Source organism: Schistocerca cancellata, chromosome 9 (genome assembly GCF_023864275.1).
Source record: "Schistocerca cancellata isolate TAMUIC-IGC-003103 chromosome 9, iqSchCanc2.1, whole genome shotgun sequence".
In the NCBI taxonomy this organism is placed as follows: domain Eukaryota; kingdom Metazoa; phylum Arthropoda; class Insecta; order Orthoptera; family Acrididae; genus Schistocerca; species Schistocerca cancellata.
In genome coordinates, this window is record NC_064634.1 from 393,154,684 (window position 1) to 393,177,573 (window position 22,890).

Consider the following 22,890-nt stretch of genomic DNA (forward strand, 5'->3'; position numbering starts at 1 on the left):
ACAAAAGAAAATTTATGTTAAAACTTAAAAATAAGTGCAATATTTAGATTTTGTTCACCTAATCTAACAAAATTTTTATGTCTATATAAGGCCGCTGTTTTACATTTTATAGCTAGTTTGACAACGCATGAACCTATGTTCAGTGTATGCCGCCTTAATGTATGAACTATATGTATTTCGCATAAATCCAGTTAGATTACTAATAAGCGTGGTTAAATATTGCACTTATTTTTAGGTTTTAATATAAATTTTCTTTTGTATTGTTTTAGAATCTGAAGATGGTCTTTGAATGGCCGAAACCGGCTATGACAGTGTCACAAACAAGTGATTGCGTCTATAAATAAACAAAAAAATTACAAAAGAATCAATCACACACTCCACAAAACCCTAGCTTCTGCTCCGTTTCTAATGACCTCGATGTCGACGGGAGGTAAAACCCTAATCTTCCTTCCTTCACTTTTCACAGATATTCGTGACCGTAGCAAGCGAATACCAGTCGTGTTTCCTCGTTTCGAGAAATGCTCGTCAGGTCATAACCATCTCTCGTTTGTGAAAGTTACTTTTTCTCCGAAGCTTATATGGTCGCTAGAATAATTCCATCTGTGCTCAGCATTCCTGCATTCCAGATGACATTCAACCTCGTGGTGGGCAGGAGTGGTAGTGTTTGAACTCGTCATCGTAAATTGCTCCAGAGCTCAAATACACAATACGACATATATTAGTGAACATTTTTTGGAAGAATTGCCCTCTAGTTTTTATTAACCGTAATTCAGTGCAATACTGACTATTCAACGGAAAAATTCTAACCAATTCGTATTACTTTCTGACATATATCCATAAATCTATGGTCCATCTTTTCTAAAATCGGTACCAAACGGAAAAATCGCAAGTAGGCTGTGTAGCTGCATACGTGAACTATGGCTTCAGATTACCGAAGACCAGCCACTCCCTTTCGTCAGTTTCTCACACCGTCCTTCTCTGATACTTTTAGAGCTACACAGTGAATACATCGGCGTATACAGCATGCTGAAATGTCAACTGTTCTCCAGAACAACAACAACAAAGCCAGCTGTTCGTCTAATATACTCATCACACTCCACGAATGATTATGCGAAAGTTTTCTGTTCATTTGACCGCCGTTTCGGCGGAGCTTGTGAAACACGAGGCTCAGTTTCGGTTATCATGACCAGTTTTTTTCGAAATGTCATGTCATTCACCGTCAAACGATCTGAAATTCCGAAACCTGTTTTGAAGCATCGGACAGAGTGTGTTCCTGCATCGATAAGCATTGAGCTGTCTATTTCACGAGCGTGAGTAAAAATAACAGACAGATGATCATACGCCAGCGGCTATTACGTGTGGTGGAGATGAAATAAATTGCTGCCTGCATGCTGGCAAAAGGCAGTGGTCCGCCACGCCATAAGGATTACGATTTCAACAGGTGTCCATTGCATCACTTAATTCACGTTCCACATGATATCCTCATTAGCTTCCGGAATTATTCTCATATTGTGGCCAGAAGAGAACACTAGCCTCGCGAATGTAATGTAAAAAGAACATTAGATGCTATCATCACAGCCCTTTATTCCAAATAAAGCAAACTCAGTGCTAACGCTCATTCACAGTTGGAGCTAACCTTGCCGCAGGCTGAAAACAACTAATTTACTTGTGTTGCGCGTTACCAAAACTTCGGTTCGGTAGTCTTAGTAAACTGCGGGAATGAGTTGTAAATGGTAGGATTACATGTAGAATTGGTAGAGCTGCTAGGGAAAGAAACAGAAATGAATGTATAAGAGAGAAAATGGTAGACGACGACTTCTCTTCATTTTTTAATCTATTTGGTTGTTTGTTTTGCATATGATTAGAACAGTACATCATTTAGCGTTAGCCCATTGTGTATTTTATATCCTTACAAAATATAAATGCCATTTTACATGTAATAAAAATTAGTTAATCTCGTGACGTCTGCGTTTTTATCCAACCAAACCAGTTACTTTTAATGCAAGTGCAGTCACATAAAAATATACCTATTTGTTATTTTGTAGTCAGTAGAATGTTCTTCTTCATGACCAAAGACAAGTGTTTCCTGTTATTACTGATAATGTCGCAGTTGTGTATGAATAACAGAAACATGTTGTATACAGGAAGTTAAAAAAAGATGCGTCGAATACTTTGAGAGGCGGTAGTGCTCACTGAAAAAAAAAAAGTCCAGTTAACATGGCTCCGGAAACGCATATTTTCGGGGATAGATACGTGTTTATAGGAATGGCGGCGCCACTCTTGGTTGCAGATATTAGCGCAGTCGTTGCATTGGCGCTCCGTCAAATGTGTCGGCCGGTTTATTATGATGTGTTACTCACAGTACTCTACCTACCACTAGGTGGTCCGTAGTCAGTTTGTAGTTCGAGTCCTGTTGTAAGCTACACCTTTCTGTTTTTACTTCGACCAGCTCTCTGCGCCATCGATACTAACATCTTTACACTATATCCAGGAAGGTGAACCAAGATTATTTGCGGGCATACTTCTACAGAAAAGCTGTTCGCACGTAAAATACAGCACTACGGAACAACATTTGGAATACTTCCAGAAATTTGTAGACTTCCAATAAACGCCATCAAAACTAGAGTAATCGAATTGAGTATTAAAATAATTAATCGGTATACAGAAATCATTACACCTGGAAGAGTCCTGCAGTGGAATAACCGAAGTAATTACTGGTTCAAAATTAACACTAAGAAAATACATTCAGTGCTATTGTAAGAAGGGAAACTGTTGTGGTTGGCAGGAGAGCCAACACCGTGTTACTAGAGGAAGTCGAAAGGCACGCGTTTTAGCTCACGCAGGCTGGCGTGAGGTCTGGAACAGGACAAGGAAATTAGACTTTAGAAAAAACGGACGTAGCTGGTGGAATACGCAACTTTAATCCATTAATGGTGAACGTCGCTCTTGACGTTACGTGATTCACAGTATCAATAGTAACTGGTAATGGCGCCTTGCTAGGTGGTAGCAAATGACGTAGCTGAAGGCTATGCTAACTATCGTCTTGGCAAATGAGAGCGTATTTTGTCAGTGAACCATCGCTAGCAAAGTCGGTTGTACAACTGGGGCGAGTGCTAGGAAGTCTCTCTAGATCTTCCGTGTGGCGGCGCTCGGTCTGCAATCACTGATAATGGCGACACGCGGGTCAGACGTATACTAACGGACCGCGGCCGATTTAAAGGCTACCACCTAGCAAGTGTGGTGTCTGGCGGTGACACCACAGAAACATTCTACTGTATCCCATGTATCCACTGAAAGAAACTGACGAACTAAACATCTAGACTAAGCCGGCCGCGGTGGTCTAGCGGTTCTGGCGCTGCAGTCCGGAACCGCGGGACTGCTACGGTCGCAGGTTCGAATCCTGCCTCGGGCATGGGTGTGTGTGATGTCCTTAGGTAGGTTTAAGTAGTTCTAAGTTCTAGGGGACTTATGACCTAAGATGTTGAGTCCCATAGTGCTCAGAGCCATTTGAACCATTTGATCTAGACTAAATCAAAAAATTTCACACTTGTCCTTCTTTCTGCCACCACATTTATCTTGCAAACTTTGTCGTTAGATGCAAACACAAACATCGAGATGGTATACGTCATCCACAATAAATTCTCACGTATTGCAAATTAGGATTCGTGATATGAAAAATAACGAAAACTCGATTATCTACACCGAAATCGTCAAAATTCCTGAAATTATTCTCAGCAATTCCATAACTTTCACATGAAGTCTGAAATTTCGACCCGTTTTCGTATACATAAGGTTGATGACAACCCACACGGCTTTAGATCAAATTTATCCGACTAATTCGGGATGCCAAATCCAGTATCTAAGTTGTTTCATCCCAAAATTTTGCATAAATTCTACGTACTTTATATTCATTACGGAGCCCTCATCTCAGACCCAAGGACTGAGACAGATACTATCATGGTCGTGAAACTCAACATGATGTTTCTTTGGGCGTCCGAGGGTGTACTGCATTAGTACAGTATGTTGCTACTATGAAACATATAGAATAAAGCGTATTTTACAAATGGTAAATAGTGATGGTCTGGTGGCAGGAAACTAGGAGGCAGGTCATGTTTCCCTTTTGTGTGTGTGTGTGTGTGTGTGTGTGTGTGTGTCTGTGGCCATGTCCGGTATCGTATTTTCAGCACTGCCACGTGTTTACTTTGTTTTCATTTTAATCCGCCTTGCAGATGATTTTTTTGCAGTCTGCAAAAATTTCTTGTCCCGCTTATTCGTTTTCATCTGAGCATTAACTATTTTTTTCTCTTAATAGAGCATATAATTGTCACTCATAATGACACTTTAAAATAAACATTATGTTTCTTTTAAGTTTAATGATATCATTTTTGTAATGTTCGCCAGGAAGGTTGGTGAAAACGGGGCAAAGTTGCCAGTTTTGGATTTCCTGATTTTCTCAACTGTATCCGTACTTATTTTCACATCACACGTTTCTCTCTCTCTCTCTCTCTCTCTCCCTCTCTCTCTCTCTCTCTCTCTCTCTCACACACACACACACACACACACACACATACACACACACTTTCTTTTATTTTTTGCACGTAGCTGGAATGCCGAAACTTATTAGAACCAAACTGGTACGCGTCAAATTTAATAATTATGACGATATCTTAGTAACATACTGTCTCTATACTGGTTAATAAGGATATAAGCAATTGGAAAACAACTGAAAGCTAATATACTTCGCTTAGAACCATTCGAAGTGAAGAAATCTTCCTCAACTGTAAGACACCATGGCGGCAGGCTGCATTGAGCGACGCAGGATGAAGAGACCCTAAGAGAAGTTTTCGTCGGTCCTATGATGACATGCAGGGCGGAACAAATAAAAGTCGCACTGACGAGTGGACGTGACTGGACGTCAATGTATGCATTAACGGAGGAGGAAAGCACCCACAGCTACTTCCAACAGGATGGAGTAACAACCCATTCAGCCGGCCGAACTTTGGAGCACATTTACACAGTATTCGCCCCAAACAGAGTTGTTAGCAGACGTTAGTCTGGTCAACGCCCTAGTTGCCCACCCAGGTCAACTAATTTAGCAGTCCGAGATTACTTTGTGTGGGGAGCCCAGAAGTGTAAGGTGTATCGCAAGAAATGTAGAACTTTGAAATTGTAGTAATTCCAGCAATCCAGCGTCTTCAGAAACTTGCTGACCAGGAACCAAAAGTGCCATAAGATGAATGGTGGTCACTATCAACACCTGCTGTAATCAGTTTAGTGCGGTATTTCCTTTCCTCTGCTGTGTTTCTTTGTACCCTGGAACTCTGTTTTCCGGGCCGCTTTTATTTGCCCCTCCCTGTAGATTTAAACGATTTGATGTCTTCGACGAACTCGTAACAGAGGGAAACGTTTTTACTTCCCATGCATGTCTGACGAAGATTTACCCAATGTGTAAGACATTGCGCATACACAGTGCGCAACAGAATAGAAGGATCACTTTTTCGAAAGCCCGAGATTTTCTCCACTTCCAACCCATAAGTTTGAAGATTGGCTCAAAGGTGTCTACTCTGTTCCTCTCTAATGGTCCGAAAGCGTGCCGCCCTGCGACGTCATCCTGGCGCTGGACGACGTTTTAAGCAGCAAGGTGTCGACACAGGCGTTAAGAAGATCAGAGCTGAGAAGTTCAGGTGACTGATAAATTGGGATAATGATATCACAATGACACGACAATTCTATCTAACACCGCCGTGGAGGAATCAGACGATGGGAAGGCTGTCACAGCCCCTCTTACCCACATTTCAGCCCTTCTTCTGATGCCTCTATGCTGGAGGTCAGAACCGTGATGCGCAGAAATCACGCGGTTTTCTAATGGGAGACCCAACAAAACATTTCGGACACAGCGCCTGTCAGAAACGACGTGAAAAGCCCTCAGGGGCTGATATAAACAGTGTCAATAAAACCACCTCTCTCTTTGGGACTTTGATTCCCAGTCACATTTTGGTCGAAAACAAGTTCGCAGAGCGATGAGCAAAGGAAGACGTTCTGGCTGGTTCAAATGGCTCTGAGCACTATGGGACTTAACATCTGAGGTCATCAGTCCCCTAGAACTTAGAACTACTTAAACCTAACTAACCTAAGGACATCACACACATCCAAGCCCGAGGCAGGATTCGAACTTGCGACCGTACCAGTCGCGCGGTTCCGGACTGAAGCGCCTAGAACCGCTCGGCCACCGCGGCCGGCCAGGAAGACGTTCTGGACGACACATCACACAGTTCACACCTCCGGAGTATTTCAGGCCTTCTCGACACACGAGTTGCAACGCCACTGAAAGTGGCCAGACCCCTTTACAATGCAGTCCCACAGCAACGTTTGCTGTGGTGTACGGGCTGGAACCTTTCGGCACCATTGAAAACTATTCGACGAAATTTGAACGCGATTTGTTGCAGCAAATGGTCTTTATATTTTTTCAGTGTTCCACGCACTCCCATCACGGAGTAGCCGGTCTGAAACTTTTTCCTCGGCCACCCTAAGGAAATTTCGTGATTTCAACATTATGCGTTGCGGTTCTGATCTCCGCGCAGAGGCGTCAAAAGAAGTGATGAAGTGTGGGTGAGAGGGGCCGTGACGATCTTCCATCGTGTGACACATCCGTGGGGGCATTGGTGCCAATCTGACGTCATTAACCCACTTTACATATCACGTGAACTTCTAAGCTGTGCCCTTTTTTCGCCTGTGTTGACACTTTGCTGTCTGAAGTGCTGTCGAACCCATGGGTGGCGTCCATGGGTGCCACGCATCATTATAGAGGATGATTTTAGGCACCCTTGAGACAAATTTCAATCTAATGCGTCTGAGTGGGAGAAAATTACCGGATTTCGAAAAACTGATCGTTTAATTCTGTTGTGTAGTGTATTATCACCTCCTTTCAAAGAAATGTGAGGAAAACTTGCTTATGGTGATGAAAATTTCAGAATATTTTTAGAAATTTGAAGTATGTATTGAAAGCTGCATATTTCATTGTTTTGAATACATCTTTGTAACAAACCAATAAAGAGTTTTCATATTTAAATAATCTTTTATCTCGTAATCTGAGTAATTTCGACTTGTTTTAAAATAATTGCAATGTTCTTCCGATTCCATGGTATCTTTGTGACCGCTGTTTGCAGTTATTTTAATTCACAAATGTTTTCTTTAATTGCTATGTTTCCACAAATTGTGAATATGTGATCAACGCTATTGGTTTTCAATGGTTTCAAGAATTTTCTTATATGAATGGCTTCTTTCAATAGTTGTACAAGTCCATTACCGCCACTTTTCTGATTATAGTGCTTCTGACATTAATGATCCAAACAAACAGAAAGAAAGTGTCATCTGTAGCAAAAAGCCATATGCTTGAATATTTCTGGAATCAACTGCAGATTTTTCAGCACTCATTTAACTTTAGGACTCTATAACTTGAAATGAACAAAAATGGACTTATACCACTATTGAAATAAGCCCCTCATATATGAATCAACACAAAAGTCAAAAGAAACGAAAGAAAAGTGGTGAGACAGTCCCTTTTGATCGTAACAAGTTTCCGTCAGTATTTGAGCAGACTCCAAATTGGTTTGCACATATTGACACTCATCATCATCTCATCCCATTCTTGAGTAGAGATCATCAGGAATCTCCACAAAGACAGACAGAGTTCCCTCGGACACCCACAAGTCATGTAGTGTACTAACGACCTTTTCAGAAAAAATTCAAATGATGTGTAATTTTGTTATAACACGAATACGTTTGTAACAGTAGCTGCAGTTCTCTTACATGTTTTATATATTACGCACTTAATGCGACGAAGTGTTATTCGAAAGTGATTCCACGAGTATCTGATCGGATATTAAAAACATTTTATTTCTTTGGATAAACTGAAAACTATCCTCAACTGTAAAGAAATGTAAGCCTGAACTCTACAAGAAACGTAAAAGAATAGTTAACTTCGACCATAGCGCTATTAAGTCGCATAAATGTTTGGATATTATAAAGAAGTAGAAACACCTCACACATTCAGTTATGTGGAGCGCCTAACTGCAGTCCTCAGTTTAGTATCACTGCTCAAGGTATCTGCATATTTCTCCGAAAGCGATTAGTTACAAATCAGTTTTGCTGCCTGTAGCAGCCGAAGGTACAGGATCATTATAAGGACGGAGCTGGGTGTTAGTTTATTAGATACAAGTATCATGCTTGATATAGCCTAAAGATTTAGAATGAGTTAGTTTACAGAGCGTTAACTTAATTAATATTTAAATACGGCAACATGCTGATCATTTACAGTGAGTCCACATAACAGAAAACAACATTTATGCCTACAACACCAATAAATTTTTAACACTTTTGGAGATAATAAGCTGCAGCTTTCTAAAGAAGAATTTTTTTAAGGAATTAAGGGACTGAACAGAGGGTATTTATCAGCTTCCTTTCCACTTTAGCTTAGCTCTTTGTTAGGTATTTGATCGCGTTATGCGAATGACTAAAAACTTTTTAAGCAGAATTATTCACCTCTTTCAGAGCTAAAATAAATGGTAATGAAAGCTATGAAGGAAGCTTTCTCTTCTAGTATGGTAATGATGACTGTTATTATTACTTCTCAGCTTTAATCGACTGCTACAACAAATTTCATGTAGGAAATTACTGTAGTTAAAATAGTTAACACCATTAACAGTTGTTAACGAGATGATGGAGGGCGAGCCCTACACTTTTCTTTCCAAAAATGGTTCAAATGGCTCTGAGCACTATGGGGCTTAACATCTGAGGTCATCAGACCCCTAGAACTTAGAACTACTTAAACCTAACTAACTTAAGGACATCACACACATCCATGCCCGAGGCAGGATTCGAACCTGCGACCGTAGCGGTCGCGCGGTTCCAGACTGAAGCGCCTAGAACTGTTCGGTCACCTCGGCCGAAACAGTTTTCTTTGGTGTAATGGAAGACTACCCCAAAATATATGTGTGCTGAATGAAACTGAACAGAATTTGCTGATTCCAAGATTAGCAATAACGAATAGTACCAAAGTGACTAAATTGAGTTGTTTAAGAAGTTTTTAAATTTTTTTCGATTTACAATCTCGTAAGTACGTACATATACAAACTGCGAATATTCTGCCTAGCTTACTAATTCCTGGTGATGCTTTCAATTTATTAGTCGTGTTTTGCTGTTTAATGTGCAGAATTGTGTATACAGCCTTGTATTAAAACGAAGAGAGAAACAGTATGCAAAATTTAGTCAGTAATCGTTATAAACACTTTATCTATAATTTTTTTTTTTTTTTTTTTTTGCCGCTTCTCTTATGGAATTGATTTCTCATCTGCAAGAAGAACAATCTTTACGTTAAGTAGGCCGAATTAAATGGAATATAATCAACACACATGAAAAGCAACCGAGGGAACAATAATCAACCATGAGGGATTCCGAAAATCATTCCCCCCTCCACCCCGCACCCCTCCAGTCAGGAGAAGATCCCCTGTCTCTAGACGATAAATTATGGTGCACAATAATTTTCCACTTTCATTTGTTAGGTATGACGTGAGTCACCCTTCAGTTACACCATTAATCTCACCAGAAAATTCAGTTTTTGAAACAGAACATTGTGGTGTATGTGAATTGCTGCACACGAATATCACCAGAGAGATATAGCATATTCCGCTGCGCTTCGCTTTCGCCAGATCGTGCCTAGGTAAAATGAAGAAATAAAATCCGGGTAAATGCGAGTAGAGCTCGCGCATCGAAGGTTCAGCAGAAATTTAATTGGATATACGGATATTTCATTCATTACGAAATTAGAGAATTATGACGATTTTTGCCTGTTGTCAATATCGATAGTGGGAATACATCAAAATAAGAATATGTGACATAAATGGTCCTATCTTTTGATTACACTGGCTTAGAATCTTAAATTTTTCCACCGCCAAGGGAACGTGGACTTAGCATGAAACATAAATTCCTAGTCGATATGTCCACCCACTCTTGAGCAAAAGGTGTCTGAAAACGTGGACAGACAGGTAGAAAACGGGTAACAAATTACAAATATATTTTTTCTTACGGTACCATACAAATTAACAATTTCCTCTTTTTTTTCATTATGTGTACTGTGAAATGCTGCTTCATGGAAAATTTCATGATTCTACGTCAACGGAAAGTACCCTATGGGTTTTGATGAGTGACTTTGGGAGTATCAATATAAATGACATAAAGAGCCGTATCTTTTGACTGCATTGACGTACAAAGTTCATTTATTTATTTATTTTGCATCGTCGAGGAACCGTGAACATTAGTATGCGACATAAATTTCACCTTCATACGTCTATTCGTTTCTGAAGAACGGGTTCTTCACAGTCCGACAGACAGATGGACATCAAAGAGCTACTACAACGGGTACCGTTTTCACCATTGGAACCCTAACAAGAATGGGAGAGAGAAAGAAATGCTCATGCGAGCACTGCACGCTAACGCTCGGATGCTCACACAGAAACGGACGTTTACAGTCTGCTGCTGACATGAGACCGCCAGTGTAGCGGCTGCTGCTTCTTCGCGTAGTGCCGATCGTGTTTCTCCATTTTTATTCCTACAACAGAATAGCTGTCAGCGTGTAATATGTTTTTCTGACGGCCGTGAACTCTCAAATTCTCAGGAGAAGATCTACATCTACATCTACATTTATACTCCGCAAGCCACCCAACGGTGTGTGGCGGAGGGCACTTTACGTGCCACTGTCATTATCTCCCTTTCCTGTTCCAGTCGCGTATGGTTCGCGGGAAGAACGACTGTCTGAAAGCCTCTGTGCGCGCTCTAATCTCTCTAATTTTACATTCGTGATCTCCTCGGGAGGTATAAGTAGGGGGAAGCAATATATTCGATACCTCATCCAGAAACGCACCCTCTCGAAACCTGGCGAGCAAGCTACACCGCGATGCAGAGCGCCTCTCTTGCAGAGTCTGCCACTTGAGTTTGTTAAACATCTCCGTAACGCTATCACGGTTACCAAATAACCCTGTGACGAAACGCGCCGCTCTTCTTTGGATCTTCTCTATCTCCTCCGTCAACCCGATCTGGTACGGATCCCACACTGATGAGCAATACTCAAGTATAGGTCGAACGAGTGTTTTGTAAGCCACCTCCTTTGTTGATGGACTACATTTTCTAAGGACTCTCCCAATGAATCTCAACCTGGTACCCGCCTTACCAACAATTAATTTTATATGATCATTCCACTTCAAATCGTTCCGCACGCATACTCCCAGATATTTTACAGAAGTAACTGCTACCAGTGTTTGTTCCGCTATCATATAATCATACAATAAAGGATCCTTCTTTCTATGTATTCGCAATACATTACATTTGTCTATGTTAAGGGTCAGTTGCCACTCCCTGCACCAAGTGCCTATCCGCTGCAGATCTTCCTGCATTTCGCTACAATTTTCTAATGCTGCAACTTCTCTGTATACTACAGCATCATCCGCGAAAAGCCGCATGGAACTTCCGACACTATCTACTAGGTCATTTATATATATTGTGAAAAGCAATGGTCCCATAACACTCCCCTGTGGCACGCCAGAGGTTACTTTAACGTCTGTAGATGTCTCTCCATTGAGAACAACATGCTGTGTTCTGTTTGCTAAAAACTCTTCAATCCAGCCACACAGCTGGTCTGATATTCCGTAGGCTCTTACTTTGTTTATCAGGCGACAGTGCGGAACTGTATCGAACGCCTTCCGGAAGTCAAGGAAAATGGCATCTACCTGGGAGCCTGTATCTAATATTTTCTGGGTTTCATGAACAAATAATGCGAGTTGGGTTTCACACGATCGCTGTTTCCGGAATCCATGTTGATTCCTACATAGTAGATTCTGAGTTTCCAAAAACGACATGATACTCGAGCAAAAGACATGTTCTAAAATTCTACAACAGATCGACGTCAGAGAGATAGGTCTATAGTTTTGCGCATCTGCTCGACGATCCTTCTTGAAGACTGGGACTACCTGTGCTCTTTTCCAATCATTTGGAACCTTCTGTTCCTCTAGAGACTTGCGGTACACAGCTGTTAGAAGGGGGGCAAGTTCTTTCGCGTACTCTGTGTAGAATCGAATTGGTATCCCGTCAGGTCCAGTGGACTTTCCTCTGTTGAGTGATTCCAGTTGCTTTTCTATTCCTTGGACACTTATTTCAATGTCAGCCATTTTTTTGTTGGTGCGAGGATTTAGAGAAGGAACTGCAGTGCGGTCTTCCTCTGTGAAACAGCTTTGGAAAAAGGTGTTTAGTATTTCAGCTTTACGCTTGTCATCCTCTGTTTCAATGCCATCATCATCCCGGAGTGTCTGGACATGATGTTTCGAGCCACTTACTGATTTAACGTAAGACCAGAACTTCCTAGGATTTTCTGTCAAGTCGGTACCTAGTATTTTACTTTCGAATTCACTGAACGCTTCACGCATAGCCCTCCTTACGCTAACTTTGACATCGTTTAGCTTCTGTTTGTCTGAGAGGTTTTGGCTGCGTTTAAACTTGGAGTGAAGCTCTCTTTGCTTTCGCAGTAGTTTCCTAACTTTGTTGTTGTACCACGGTGGGTTTTTCCCGTCCCTCACAGTTTTGCTCGGCACGTACCTGTCTAAAACGCATTTTACGATTGCCTTGAACTTTTTCCATAAACACTCAACATTGTCAGTATCTGAACAGAAATTTTCGTTTTGATCTGTTAGGTAGTCTGAAATCTGCCTTCTATTACTCTTGCTAAACAGATAAACCTTCCTCCCTTTTTTTATATTCCTATTAACTTCCATATTCAGGGATGCTGCAACGGCCTTATGATCACTGATTCCCTGTTCTGCACTTACAGAGTCGAAAAGTTCGGGTCTGTTTGTTATCAGTAGGTCCAAGATGTTATCTCCACGAGTCGGTTCTCTGTTTAATTGCTCGAGGTAATTTTCGGATAGTGCACTCAGTATAATGTCACTCGATGCTCTGTCCCTACCACCCGTCCTAAACATCTGAGTGTCCCAGTCTATATCTGGTAAATTGAAATCTCCACCTAAGACCATAACATGCTGAGAAAATTTATGTGAAATGTATTCCAAATTTTCTCTCAGTTGTTCTGCCACTAATGCTGCTGAGTCGGGGGGTCGGTAAAAGGAGCCAATTATTAACCTTGCTCGGTTGTTGAGTGTAACCTCCACCCATAATAATTCACAGGAACTATCCACTTCTACTTCACTACAGGATAAACTACTACTAACAGCGACGAACACTCCGCCACCGGTTGCATGCAATCTATCCTTTCTAAACACCGTCTGTGCCTTTGTAAAAATTTCGGCAGAATTTATCTCTGGCTTCAGCCAGCTTTCTGTACCTATAACGATTTCAAGATAATACTTGTGGATCGTTTCTATAGCCGATTGTTCGAGTTCTCATTACTTAAGTTTCTTCGATGCTCGGTCGGCTATAAAGAAATTATAAAGTCAGTTGACGAGTATTAGGATTTCAAAAGATTCTAAGGTAACCAAATTCTTAAGAACTGTTATGTAGTAGATCACACAAAGCACGCTTTCTTGTAAGGATCTTAATAGGAGGAAAAACTGGAAGAACGTATTTTCGAAATGAAACACAACGGTTACCCGGCAGAATTGCCTTCACTCTTGTAGACACATAAATAAACATTCTCTCACATGAACTAGTATTTCAAATTTTTTGTGAGGGAGTCACTGATCCAGGGATCAAATAAAAGCAGTTCCTGTACATCAATTTCGTCCAAGGCTGCCGATGTTTTTTGTTGATTGTGGGACAAATGTTGCAAAGTGTAATCCCCTCTCTAATATTCGCAGTTGCGAGCACTTCTCTTCCGCTTCTAGCTCTCCGGAATTTAGCATAAATGTACAGAGTCCTACAATGAGCCTGTTCTATCATTCGAGGAAGCTAATAAAACTTTTTTCAAAAAAAAATGTTCTGAATGCACTCGAAGTATCAAGTGTAACAAGAAGTTGACTGGATTGCTGCCGTGCACCATGCTCTTCCTGCTACACGTGACCCTAAGCCGACCCACGTAACCGTTTGTATTATATAATGGATATCCAATCTGCACCCATATTGTCAGCTCTTCACATTTCCTTCCAACGCTGAGGCAAATATTCTTTAATATCTGACCTGTCAAACTAATGATTAGCCCGGCCAAAACCGTTTACTTCATGTTACAGTAATACTTTCTTTGGTAACCTTTTTAAGTGTACCGATCAACATCTGGCCGGTCCTGTGCTAAAAATAGTATTTTATGTTGGCAAAATAATTATGTCAGATGTGCAGCCTTCAGGCTGTTATTGTTTTAGAGATTTAGCGAATTCTGTTTAACTCAAGATGGGCACTAGGCTTGATGGGAACGTGGTTGGTGAAGTTAAAGGATTATCTAACGTAGTACTATTTTAAAAGTAGCGTACGCTGATATCTACACGAAAAAAGAAACTATTTTATATGTATGAACAAAGGTGTCTCATACGTAACTTGTATTTCTTTTGGACACAGAAATATGGTTTTAATAGTGACTGGGTCGACCATTTATTGGTGACTGAAGAAAGCCAATGTGTGGTCTAATCTACTCATAACCAAAAATGTGAAGGGCCCCAAAATGCCTGAAAAGAGTGCAGCTTAACTACAGTTCGTTCTAATACCGATTCCGTAATTTATTTGCGATTGTAATTTTTAACGTCTTCCTTTCATACTACGTTCTAACAATTTCAGTTAGTTTTTCATACCAGTATATAAAAAAGCGGCGGCAAATGTTTTCCATTTACAAACGTATAAAAGTCACAAGACATTGTGCCACTTTTACAAGGGTATGTGGTAGTAAACATCAGTTTCTCATTAACTCCCCAAAATTTTCTAAAGTGTTTTGATGTGAATACGACTTAAAAGAATTAAATTCATTTCATCCTCCTAGCAGTTATTTCCGAGACCAGGTAATTTTTAGAAATTCAAGGAAAAGGTGATCCCTATCACTTAAGCCATCTATTTTTGTATTACAGAGTCGGTGCCAATTTCAATCTTGCAGGTAATTCTACATTTTGTTGTAAACTTGGTTCATATTATGCATTCTCATTGCAGCGCTGCCCGGTTTAGTTGGAAATTCGAGCTGCGAGGAACGTCGGTTTTTGACCAGGCAATATTTGCAATTAGTCTTTCCTGACCGACAGTAGTTCTAACATTCCATTACCCGTGACAGAGCCATTAATACGACCATCGATAACTGAAGTTTTTTCGCAGTTTCAGAATACGAGTCGAGAAAAGAGTCAGCATAAGTTCAATTTCTAGGAATGTGCTGTCTCGTTGCATGAAGATGGTGATGCTTGTAAGACATTTGATATGCATATTCCTCTTCCCGTCTCAATTAACGAGAGCCAATGAAAGAAATTTGGATCACAGTGAACGGGATATACAATTTAAGAAACACTGTGTGTTTGAATATTCGTTTCTTTAATAATAAATTACGGAAGTTTTTCCGTAGCATCAGTTCTTGACTGAAAGCAAGGGCGTGTGTATCATTTCGTAAACACTGTAGGTTGATTTGCTGTTGGACTTATTAAGCAGAAGTTAGTTTACTATACAGGATGAGTCAGGAGAAAAGTGCATGGTTTGAGTGGTGATTCTATTAGTGATTCTGAATAAAAAAACTTTAAATGGACGTTTGCCCTGTTCGGAATGTTTTCCGATATTACTCTTGTAAATTTCTCTTCAATAACTCGAAAACCGCACCCTCCAACGAAAAGGTGTCTCAGTGCTAAATTAAACTGTATTAAATTTTCTACAAAAAGTGCTATTAATTTTTTCTCCAAGACTAATAGCTCACTCGAAGAGGGCGCGAGAATATTTAAAATTTCGGCCATGTGCAAGCGTTGTAGATCAGGTATTTTTCGTTGGCCAATTTATGGAACTCTCCCAGCTTGATATACCACAAATATCTGTGTATTAAATTATTCATCTCTTCGTTTCCCCTTCCTTACAGTAGTGTGGTACGTTGTAAACAATAACAATGTTTGAATAATGCAGAAAATGACAATGTACGTAAATGCATAGGACATATGTCCATATAAAGACTTTTGTTCAGAAGCTCTATCAACCCTCAAAGCATGTACCTTCCTCCTGACTCACCCTGTATCTTACGAACTATAAAATATGATTTAATGTGACTTCATTTCACACCGCTATTGAAAAATTTTATTTGAGTTTATCAATTATTCCGCACTGCAAGGTAACTACAGTATCTTAGATGATTTCATTCTACTCACAGAGTCGTGCAGCAGCCGATAGCTCCAATCTGGAGAAACACATTACACAGGATACTCGAAGCAAGGATGATATCAGAAGTAGCCTGGAGCACACAGCGAGAGCTTTTCACGGCAGGGAGCTCTAATGGTATCCGATAGGATGTCGAAAGATATTCCTCCAAGTTTATATCTAGACATGGAAGTGGTACGTTGACCACAGGAATTCTAAGTATGAGACTACTGAATGCATTTAAAATGTGGTGTTGCGAGGAATTTTAATTCAGTGGAGACAAACATTACGAAATGAAGAAACACGAGAAGAAATAGATAAGGAAGTATCTACAGGGTGTGTTATTTATCTTTACCACTCCAAATAAGTTATTGTGCATGAGCAAAGTAAACACTATCGAGGAAATGTTTTTAGTTACGAAGGGTACTTTAATTACCATGACTGCCTTTCTTGATACTTGGTTTGTTAGGATCATACGGGCAACAGTACGACGTTTTTAAATAGCAACCTGTGATTTTTACTAGGCAATCCATTTCCGACCCTCAAGACTCACAGTGTACAGCTGAAATAACAAAGAGGTGGTTAGAAACATAACGGTAAATAAATGGAATTACATGGAAAATTCACAACTATCATTCAAACAACGTTGAACTGGTACCTTCACTTTGCGCTATTACGAGACAGTAATAGTCATTTTTGTGTAAAGTTTTAAATGTCGTCATGTTTAGGTGAATGAATATATTGGGGTACGTTTTATGAACAGGTCTTAAGGCAAGAGAGAAAACTGGTTGCACGATATCTAAAAAAAGCCTCATTGCTCTTGATACCGTCAACCGAACGCAGGTAGAAGAAAGGCAATCATTAATGTCCCTCTGGCAGCTGAAGAACATTTGGTTGAAATATTTTTTTATCTTGCTTTTGGACAAAAAGCTATTTGGATTATTCAAGACACCCCGTAAATGGAGGACTAGCGTGAACAATTATAGATCTTCATTTAAAAATTCAACATCCTGACTTTGGGGAAAGGTGGATTTTATACTATGGTTGTTGTCTAAGTATGCATTATTCGAAATGTCACCCCTAAGGGAGTGAAGGGAATTTTTTAAAAAAATTGCAGTATTAAGACCATTTTGACGCGAGACCTACGAAATCTGGTATTTTGTTTCTCGGTCATAAATAAAGAAATACGTGTTCCGCTGGTTTTGGAAATTCAACTCCCAAGAGGGTGCAATGGTGTCACACTGATTTACTGACTCATCATTGCCTAGCCCACTCCTTAGGAGGTGAAATAGAGGATAAAAAGCTTTTTGAAAATATGTCAGCTATTAAGGGAATTTTTAAGCTAGATCTACGAAAACTGTTAGAAAAAAAGGTCTGTTTAGCATCTTTCGAAACTAAACCACTAAGGGTAAAATGGTGAAAGTTTGTTTGAAGATAAATAATTAGTAAAGAACTACTAAAGAACTTTTAAGCCTACATGTATGACGATTGGTTAGAAATAACTGGTTAGAAATATCAAAAACGTACTTTAGTGTTTCTGGAAAATCAACCCCTAAGAGGGAGTAATAGGTCATGAAAATTTCTTAGAAAATATTTCGTTACATTAAAAAAAAATTATTAAAGCTAAATTTATGAAAAATTGTATTTCACTTCTATTAGGGGTAATATCGCCACAAAAACACAAAACGCATGCGTTACAAATACTTTAGACTCCAGCTACCAGAATCGCTGTTTGGTCACTAGTACATTCGGAAAAGACCATGCTCATATGGCCGTAATTAGCATGAAAAGCTTAGAAGTTGTTGGAGTTCATGAAGAAAAGGAAAATTCGGTTAAATATAAACAAAAATGAATATCTACAGGCCATACCGTCTAGGCGAGCGAAGCAGCGGGCGCTAATCTAGTGTGTAAGAAGCAGTCAAATTAAAACGAGACAGATGGAGAAAATAAAAGTACGTGAAGTGTTTACTATTTCAAAATTAATCGCCATTATTGTTAATACATTTATACCACTATGAGACAAATTATCCAGAGTCTTCGATGAACATTGATTGCGGTTTCCTACGGAACCAAGGTTGTATTTGGGAGTGCACCTCTTCGTCCGAAGTAAATCGACGGCCACGAATGTTTTTCCGGAATCAAAAAACATGGTAATCTCACTGGGAGGGATAGAAACTGTATGGAGGATGTGTAACGGCTTCCCTGCAGCATAGTCGAAACGACACCGTGGTACAGATAGTCAGTGGGCAGCGAGCCACTGCAGTCAAAGAAAGAGGTCAACATGAGCTTCGCGGAGCTGGAATTCCCTTTTGTTTCGAGTACGGTGCAGAAGTACCACTGCGAAGTCCTTACACACTCCATAAAGTCCCAAACCCTCCACAAGTGAATTTAATACCTTTGGAGGCATGAGGAAAGACATTCGTGGACATCGATTTGCTTTGGTCTAAGAGGTGCACGACTGTGTACAAACGGTTTCATGGGCAACCGTAAACATTTTTCCGTGAAGACATTGTCTTAGAGTAGGACAAATATATTAAGGGGCTCCGGAACGCCCTATACTTGCAATGTTAAAATAACGCTTATAAATTACATCTTTCCTCACAAAGTATTTGAGGTAGGAAGTTGAACTTTTTACAGATTATTTATTGGAATATGGGCTACAACTTAACACAGGGATTTTACAAAATTTTACTTCAGTTATTAAAGATGATTTTTTTCAATTTTAATGAAAATTCACAACATTTTTTTGCAATTTTTTATTTATATATTCAAAAATATACAGTTTTTTGGAAAAAGGCTGTGTTAAATTATGCAGAAGGTACTGTGTAACATTTACTGAAAGTTTGAAACAAATATGTTTGGAAGATCCTTAGAAAACATGTAATTAGTATGAGAAAATAAAAGTTTTGGGAATCGAGCGACAAATATTGGATTAACTTTTTAGTGCATTCCAGGTCCATAGGATGGATTATCTTCATCCTCTGCAAACTCCTCCTCCAGCTTCCTCTTGTTCCTCCTCCTGTTTACTCTTGCTTGTATTTCTAGACTCTTTACAGCCCTGTCTGCAGCCCGAAGGCGTTCCTTGTCTAAAGCAAGCATCGCTCGTACCATGTTAGAACCTATCTTCATTCCCATATTTCTAAATACCTTGCACCTTACAATGTTGCCATCATTGAAAGTCGCAACAGCATCATACACACCAAAGTGAAGTGTTTCTATTTGGGGATTCTCGACCATATAACACTATTTACACTTTCATTTGGGTTTTGAGCTTTTCCGTGAATACACTTTTTCAACAGTTCAGGTGCTGCTAAGTCTCTGAAAATAGGTTTAGCCACAACACATACTTTATCTCACATCATTAAAATGTACCTGATGAACACGGACGTTAATAATAACACCATTTGACAGCAGTTTAACAGCGCCACAGTGGGTCACGCCCATGTAGAACATATTTCAAAAAAATTTTAAAAATAGTTGTAGTCTTCGGAATTGAATAAATTATATATCTATTAAAAGGTAATAGTCTGCAGATTCAGAAAACGCAAAAAAGTAAAAATTGAACTTTTCATGATTTTGAGCCTTTCCGGAGCCCCTTAACAGTTATAGCGGTTACTTTAGAAGTAACAAACAGTTTAGTTACGTTTTTATGGTTCCGTATCCATGCCGGTAAAAACGGAAATAATCACTTTGCTGTCCATCTGTCTGTCTGTCTTTCCGACTGCTGAAAACCCTTTTCTCAAGAACCGATAGAGTTGGCGGTGTAATAAGTGTAAGATTTTAAGTCAATGCATTTATGTTACGTATTTTCATATTCGAAACCCCACTAATCGAAACCTATACGGTACTTCCGTTGACCTAGAATCATGAAAATAGGAAGAAGCAGGGTTTCTCAGTACAAGCGGAGGAAAAGATGGAAACTTGTTAATTTGTTACTATAACACACATCAAAAAATTTCTTTTTTCATGTTATCCGACTTCAAGTCGGACAGTTTCGAAAGGCTCGGAATGTCTGGGATCGATAACTTTCCACTATGAATGTCTGCAACAGACAAAAATCTTCGAGATTCTCGAGTACGTGAGTGGAAGAACTGTCTGTAAATGTCATTACGTCTGTACGTAACGCTCAGAGCCGGAGTCCTGCTTACATTTAACAACATTTTTTGACCCTTTGTCTCGTTTTTATTGGACCGACGTTTATAGGATATAGTGGTTGTGTTGAGGTGAGAAGGTTAGCATAAGACATCAGGAGACGGTGGTCAGCATCAAAGTGGTCGTAAGACTGATGGCTTGCTGGTGGTCCAGAGTAATACCACGGGGAGACACTGTGTGAATGGGAGCAGTAGGCATGGCCAGTCTCTCCGAAACAGCCATTTTTCGGCTACAGCTATCTTTTTCGCCTCCAGTTTAACCTGACTTTCAATACTGCTCAAAATAACTGGTTTCTGAAATAACCAATTTACGGCTTCTTATTCCTGTTACCTTCAATAATAAAGGTAGTCTTCGAACAAAGATTGAAAAATTCAAACACTGCGTCAGACTTCTGCATCATATGTCTGAAGATCTGTAGGATCAGAATATCAAATAAAACAGGTAAATAAAGGAAAACTTCGTATGTCTACACTTGGCTGCTTTTCTAGAAAAATCACCAGTATTCTCGTACTGATTGTCATTTTCTGAAACACTGTTCTAAAATCATAATCGAGGATCATGCCACTATGTTGTGAATTCCGAATAGTCACTGTTAAAGGGTGAAAACTGAGATTGGATAACACCGTTAAGTTGTCCAATTGATGTGCCACAAGCAGATAAAGCAATATTGAGTTAGCACACGCACCAGATCATTACTTTTTGTAAATTATGAAGGGTGGTTGATAAAAATAGCGATAAGAGTTTACTCTGATCATAGAGGAGGAGGGATAAACAGAAGAAACTAACAGATATAGTGGAAAAACAAAGGAAAAATGGGCGAAAATCAAGAAATAAGGAAGAAAATGTTCACGAGTTCATGAGGAGCATTCGAAAAGGGACAAATAAACGTTAACATTACACACATACACGTACTCCAACGCAGGCTCCTATCAGCCCATTTTGGTAAAACTGGTGAATCAAAGGCAAACAACCAATCGTTCTCTTTCCTTCTGGGTGGCAAAGGTCAATAGGTACGTTATTTTTTTCGTATGTGTAGCAGTATTGTTCGTAGTCGCTTTAATGTTCCTGAGGGCATTTTTGTTCCGTCCTTACAACTAGAAAAAAATGAATGTTTTTATCATCAGACGCGTTTCGCTTTCTTGAAGTAAAGCATCATCAGTGGTCTACAATTAAAGATATTTTATATCTGATTTGTTTTTAAGTTCGAAAACTAGTCCGTTCAGAATTAAGTGAAAATCAAGAATTGTTAACGAAGTGCTTTTCGATCTTAAAAACAAAACAAATTGTTAATATTTTTAATTCCAGACCACTGATGATGTCTTACTGTAGTAAAGCGAAACGCGTCTGATGAGGAATCTACGCATTTTGTTGTAGTTGTAACGACAGAACAAAAATGCCCGCAGGTACACTATTGCCTCGGGAATGCTGCATCGATTCTTACTTGATATGTGTGTTGTTCATCTTTAATAGTCGGCATTGTTATTAAAATAATGCCAATCGTTTTTCCCATTTCGTGTAATACTTCAGTATTTTAATGGAATGGAAATTTCACGACTTAGCATTATTAGTATTATTAGCATTATTTTACTTTCAAAGCAAAAATTTTCCCACCACTGCTATGACAAATTGCTATACCAGTTTATTACGCAGCTATTTTTAAAAGACACAAAAGAAGTGTCATAATCGAGACCTAAGAAATACTGAATAGTACGGGTTATCCAAAACTATGATACCGGTATCTATTTTAACCGGCCAGTGTGTTTTGAGCGACTGGAGCCGGCGGCCGCCGCCACTCACCTGTGCCTGGTGCGCTCCGCCGTGGTGTGGGCCCGCGCCGGCACTGCCCGTCGCCCACGCGGCGCATCTTTTATACGGCGGGATGAGCCGGCCGGTCGGTGGCCCAGCCGAGGTCTGGACCAGGTGGGAGGCGGCGCAGCAGCTCAGCCACAGCCAGCCCGTCCGGGGGCCACACGGCATGTACGGCCGCCGTCCCGCTCCACCAACACGGGCGCCAGTACACAGTGGCTATCGTTGTAGAGCTCTGGTCTAACGCAGCTCCCCACGCAGTACGCCTTCATTGTCTTCCGTCCGAAGAGTGGTGCGGTGTAGCTCTTCACGCTGTTCTGTGTTACATCGTTTCTGCATATCTCCTGCAAGCCTGCTTACTTGCTGCTGCCGAGTTCTGGTCTCCCTACACCCTCTGTTGAACAACCCTTTCTTGTGAAACCAAACGCAATGAAAAAAGTATGTAGCTGTACACACAAATGCACTGACGGAAAATATAGGAGTTGTGCGAGGTAAACGACAGTTGGTAAGCCTGGCACATCATATGAAAGATGTTGTCTGTTCGAATTTCAAGCAAGTCGCATAGCAGTGGCATTAGTAACGCCACTATGAGGATGAAAGTTGTATGTCATAACTTTGTTACCTTTCTGGTTGGAT

The 22,890-nt window shown here is 40.1% G+C and overlaps 1 protein-coding gene across 1 annotated transcript in view; it reads right to left on the bottom strand.

The window, feature by feature from the left end:
• LOC126101445 (mucin-5AC-like) overlaps positions 1–22,526 on the bottom strand; it is a 265,755-nt gene extending 243,229 nt beyond the window's left edge. Inside the window, exons 1-2 of the mRNA XM_049912100.1 lie at positions 22,430–22,526; positions 22,246–22,387 (exon numbers count right to left, since the gene is read on the bottom strand). Coding sequence (XP_049768057.1) covers positions 22,246–22,387; positions 22,430–22,526 — 239 coding nt within the window. The remainder of the gene's footprint in view (positions 1–22,245; positions 22,388–22,429) is intronic.
• Positions 22,527–22,890: the final 364 nt, after the last annotated feature.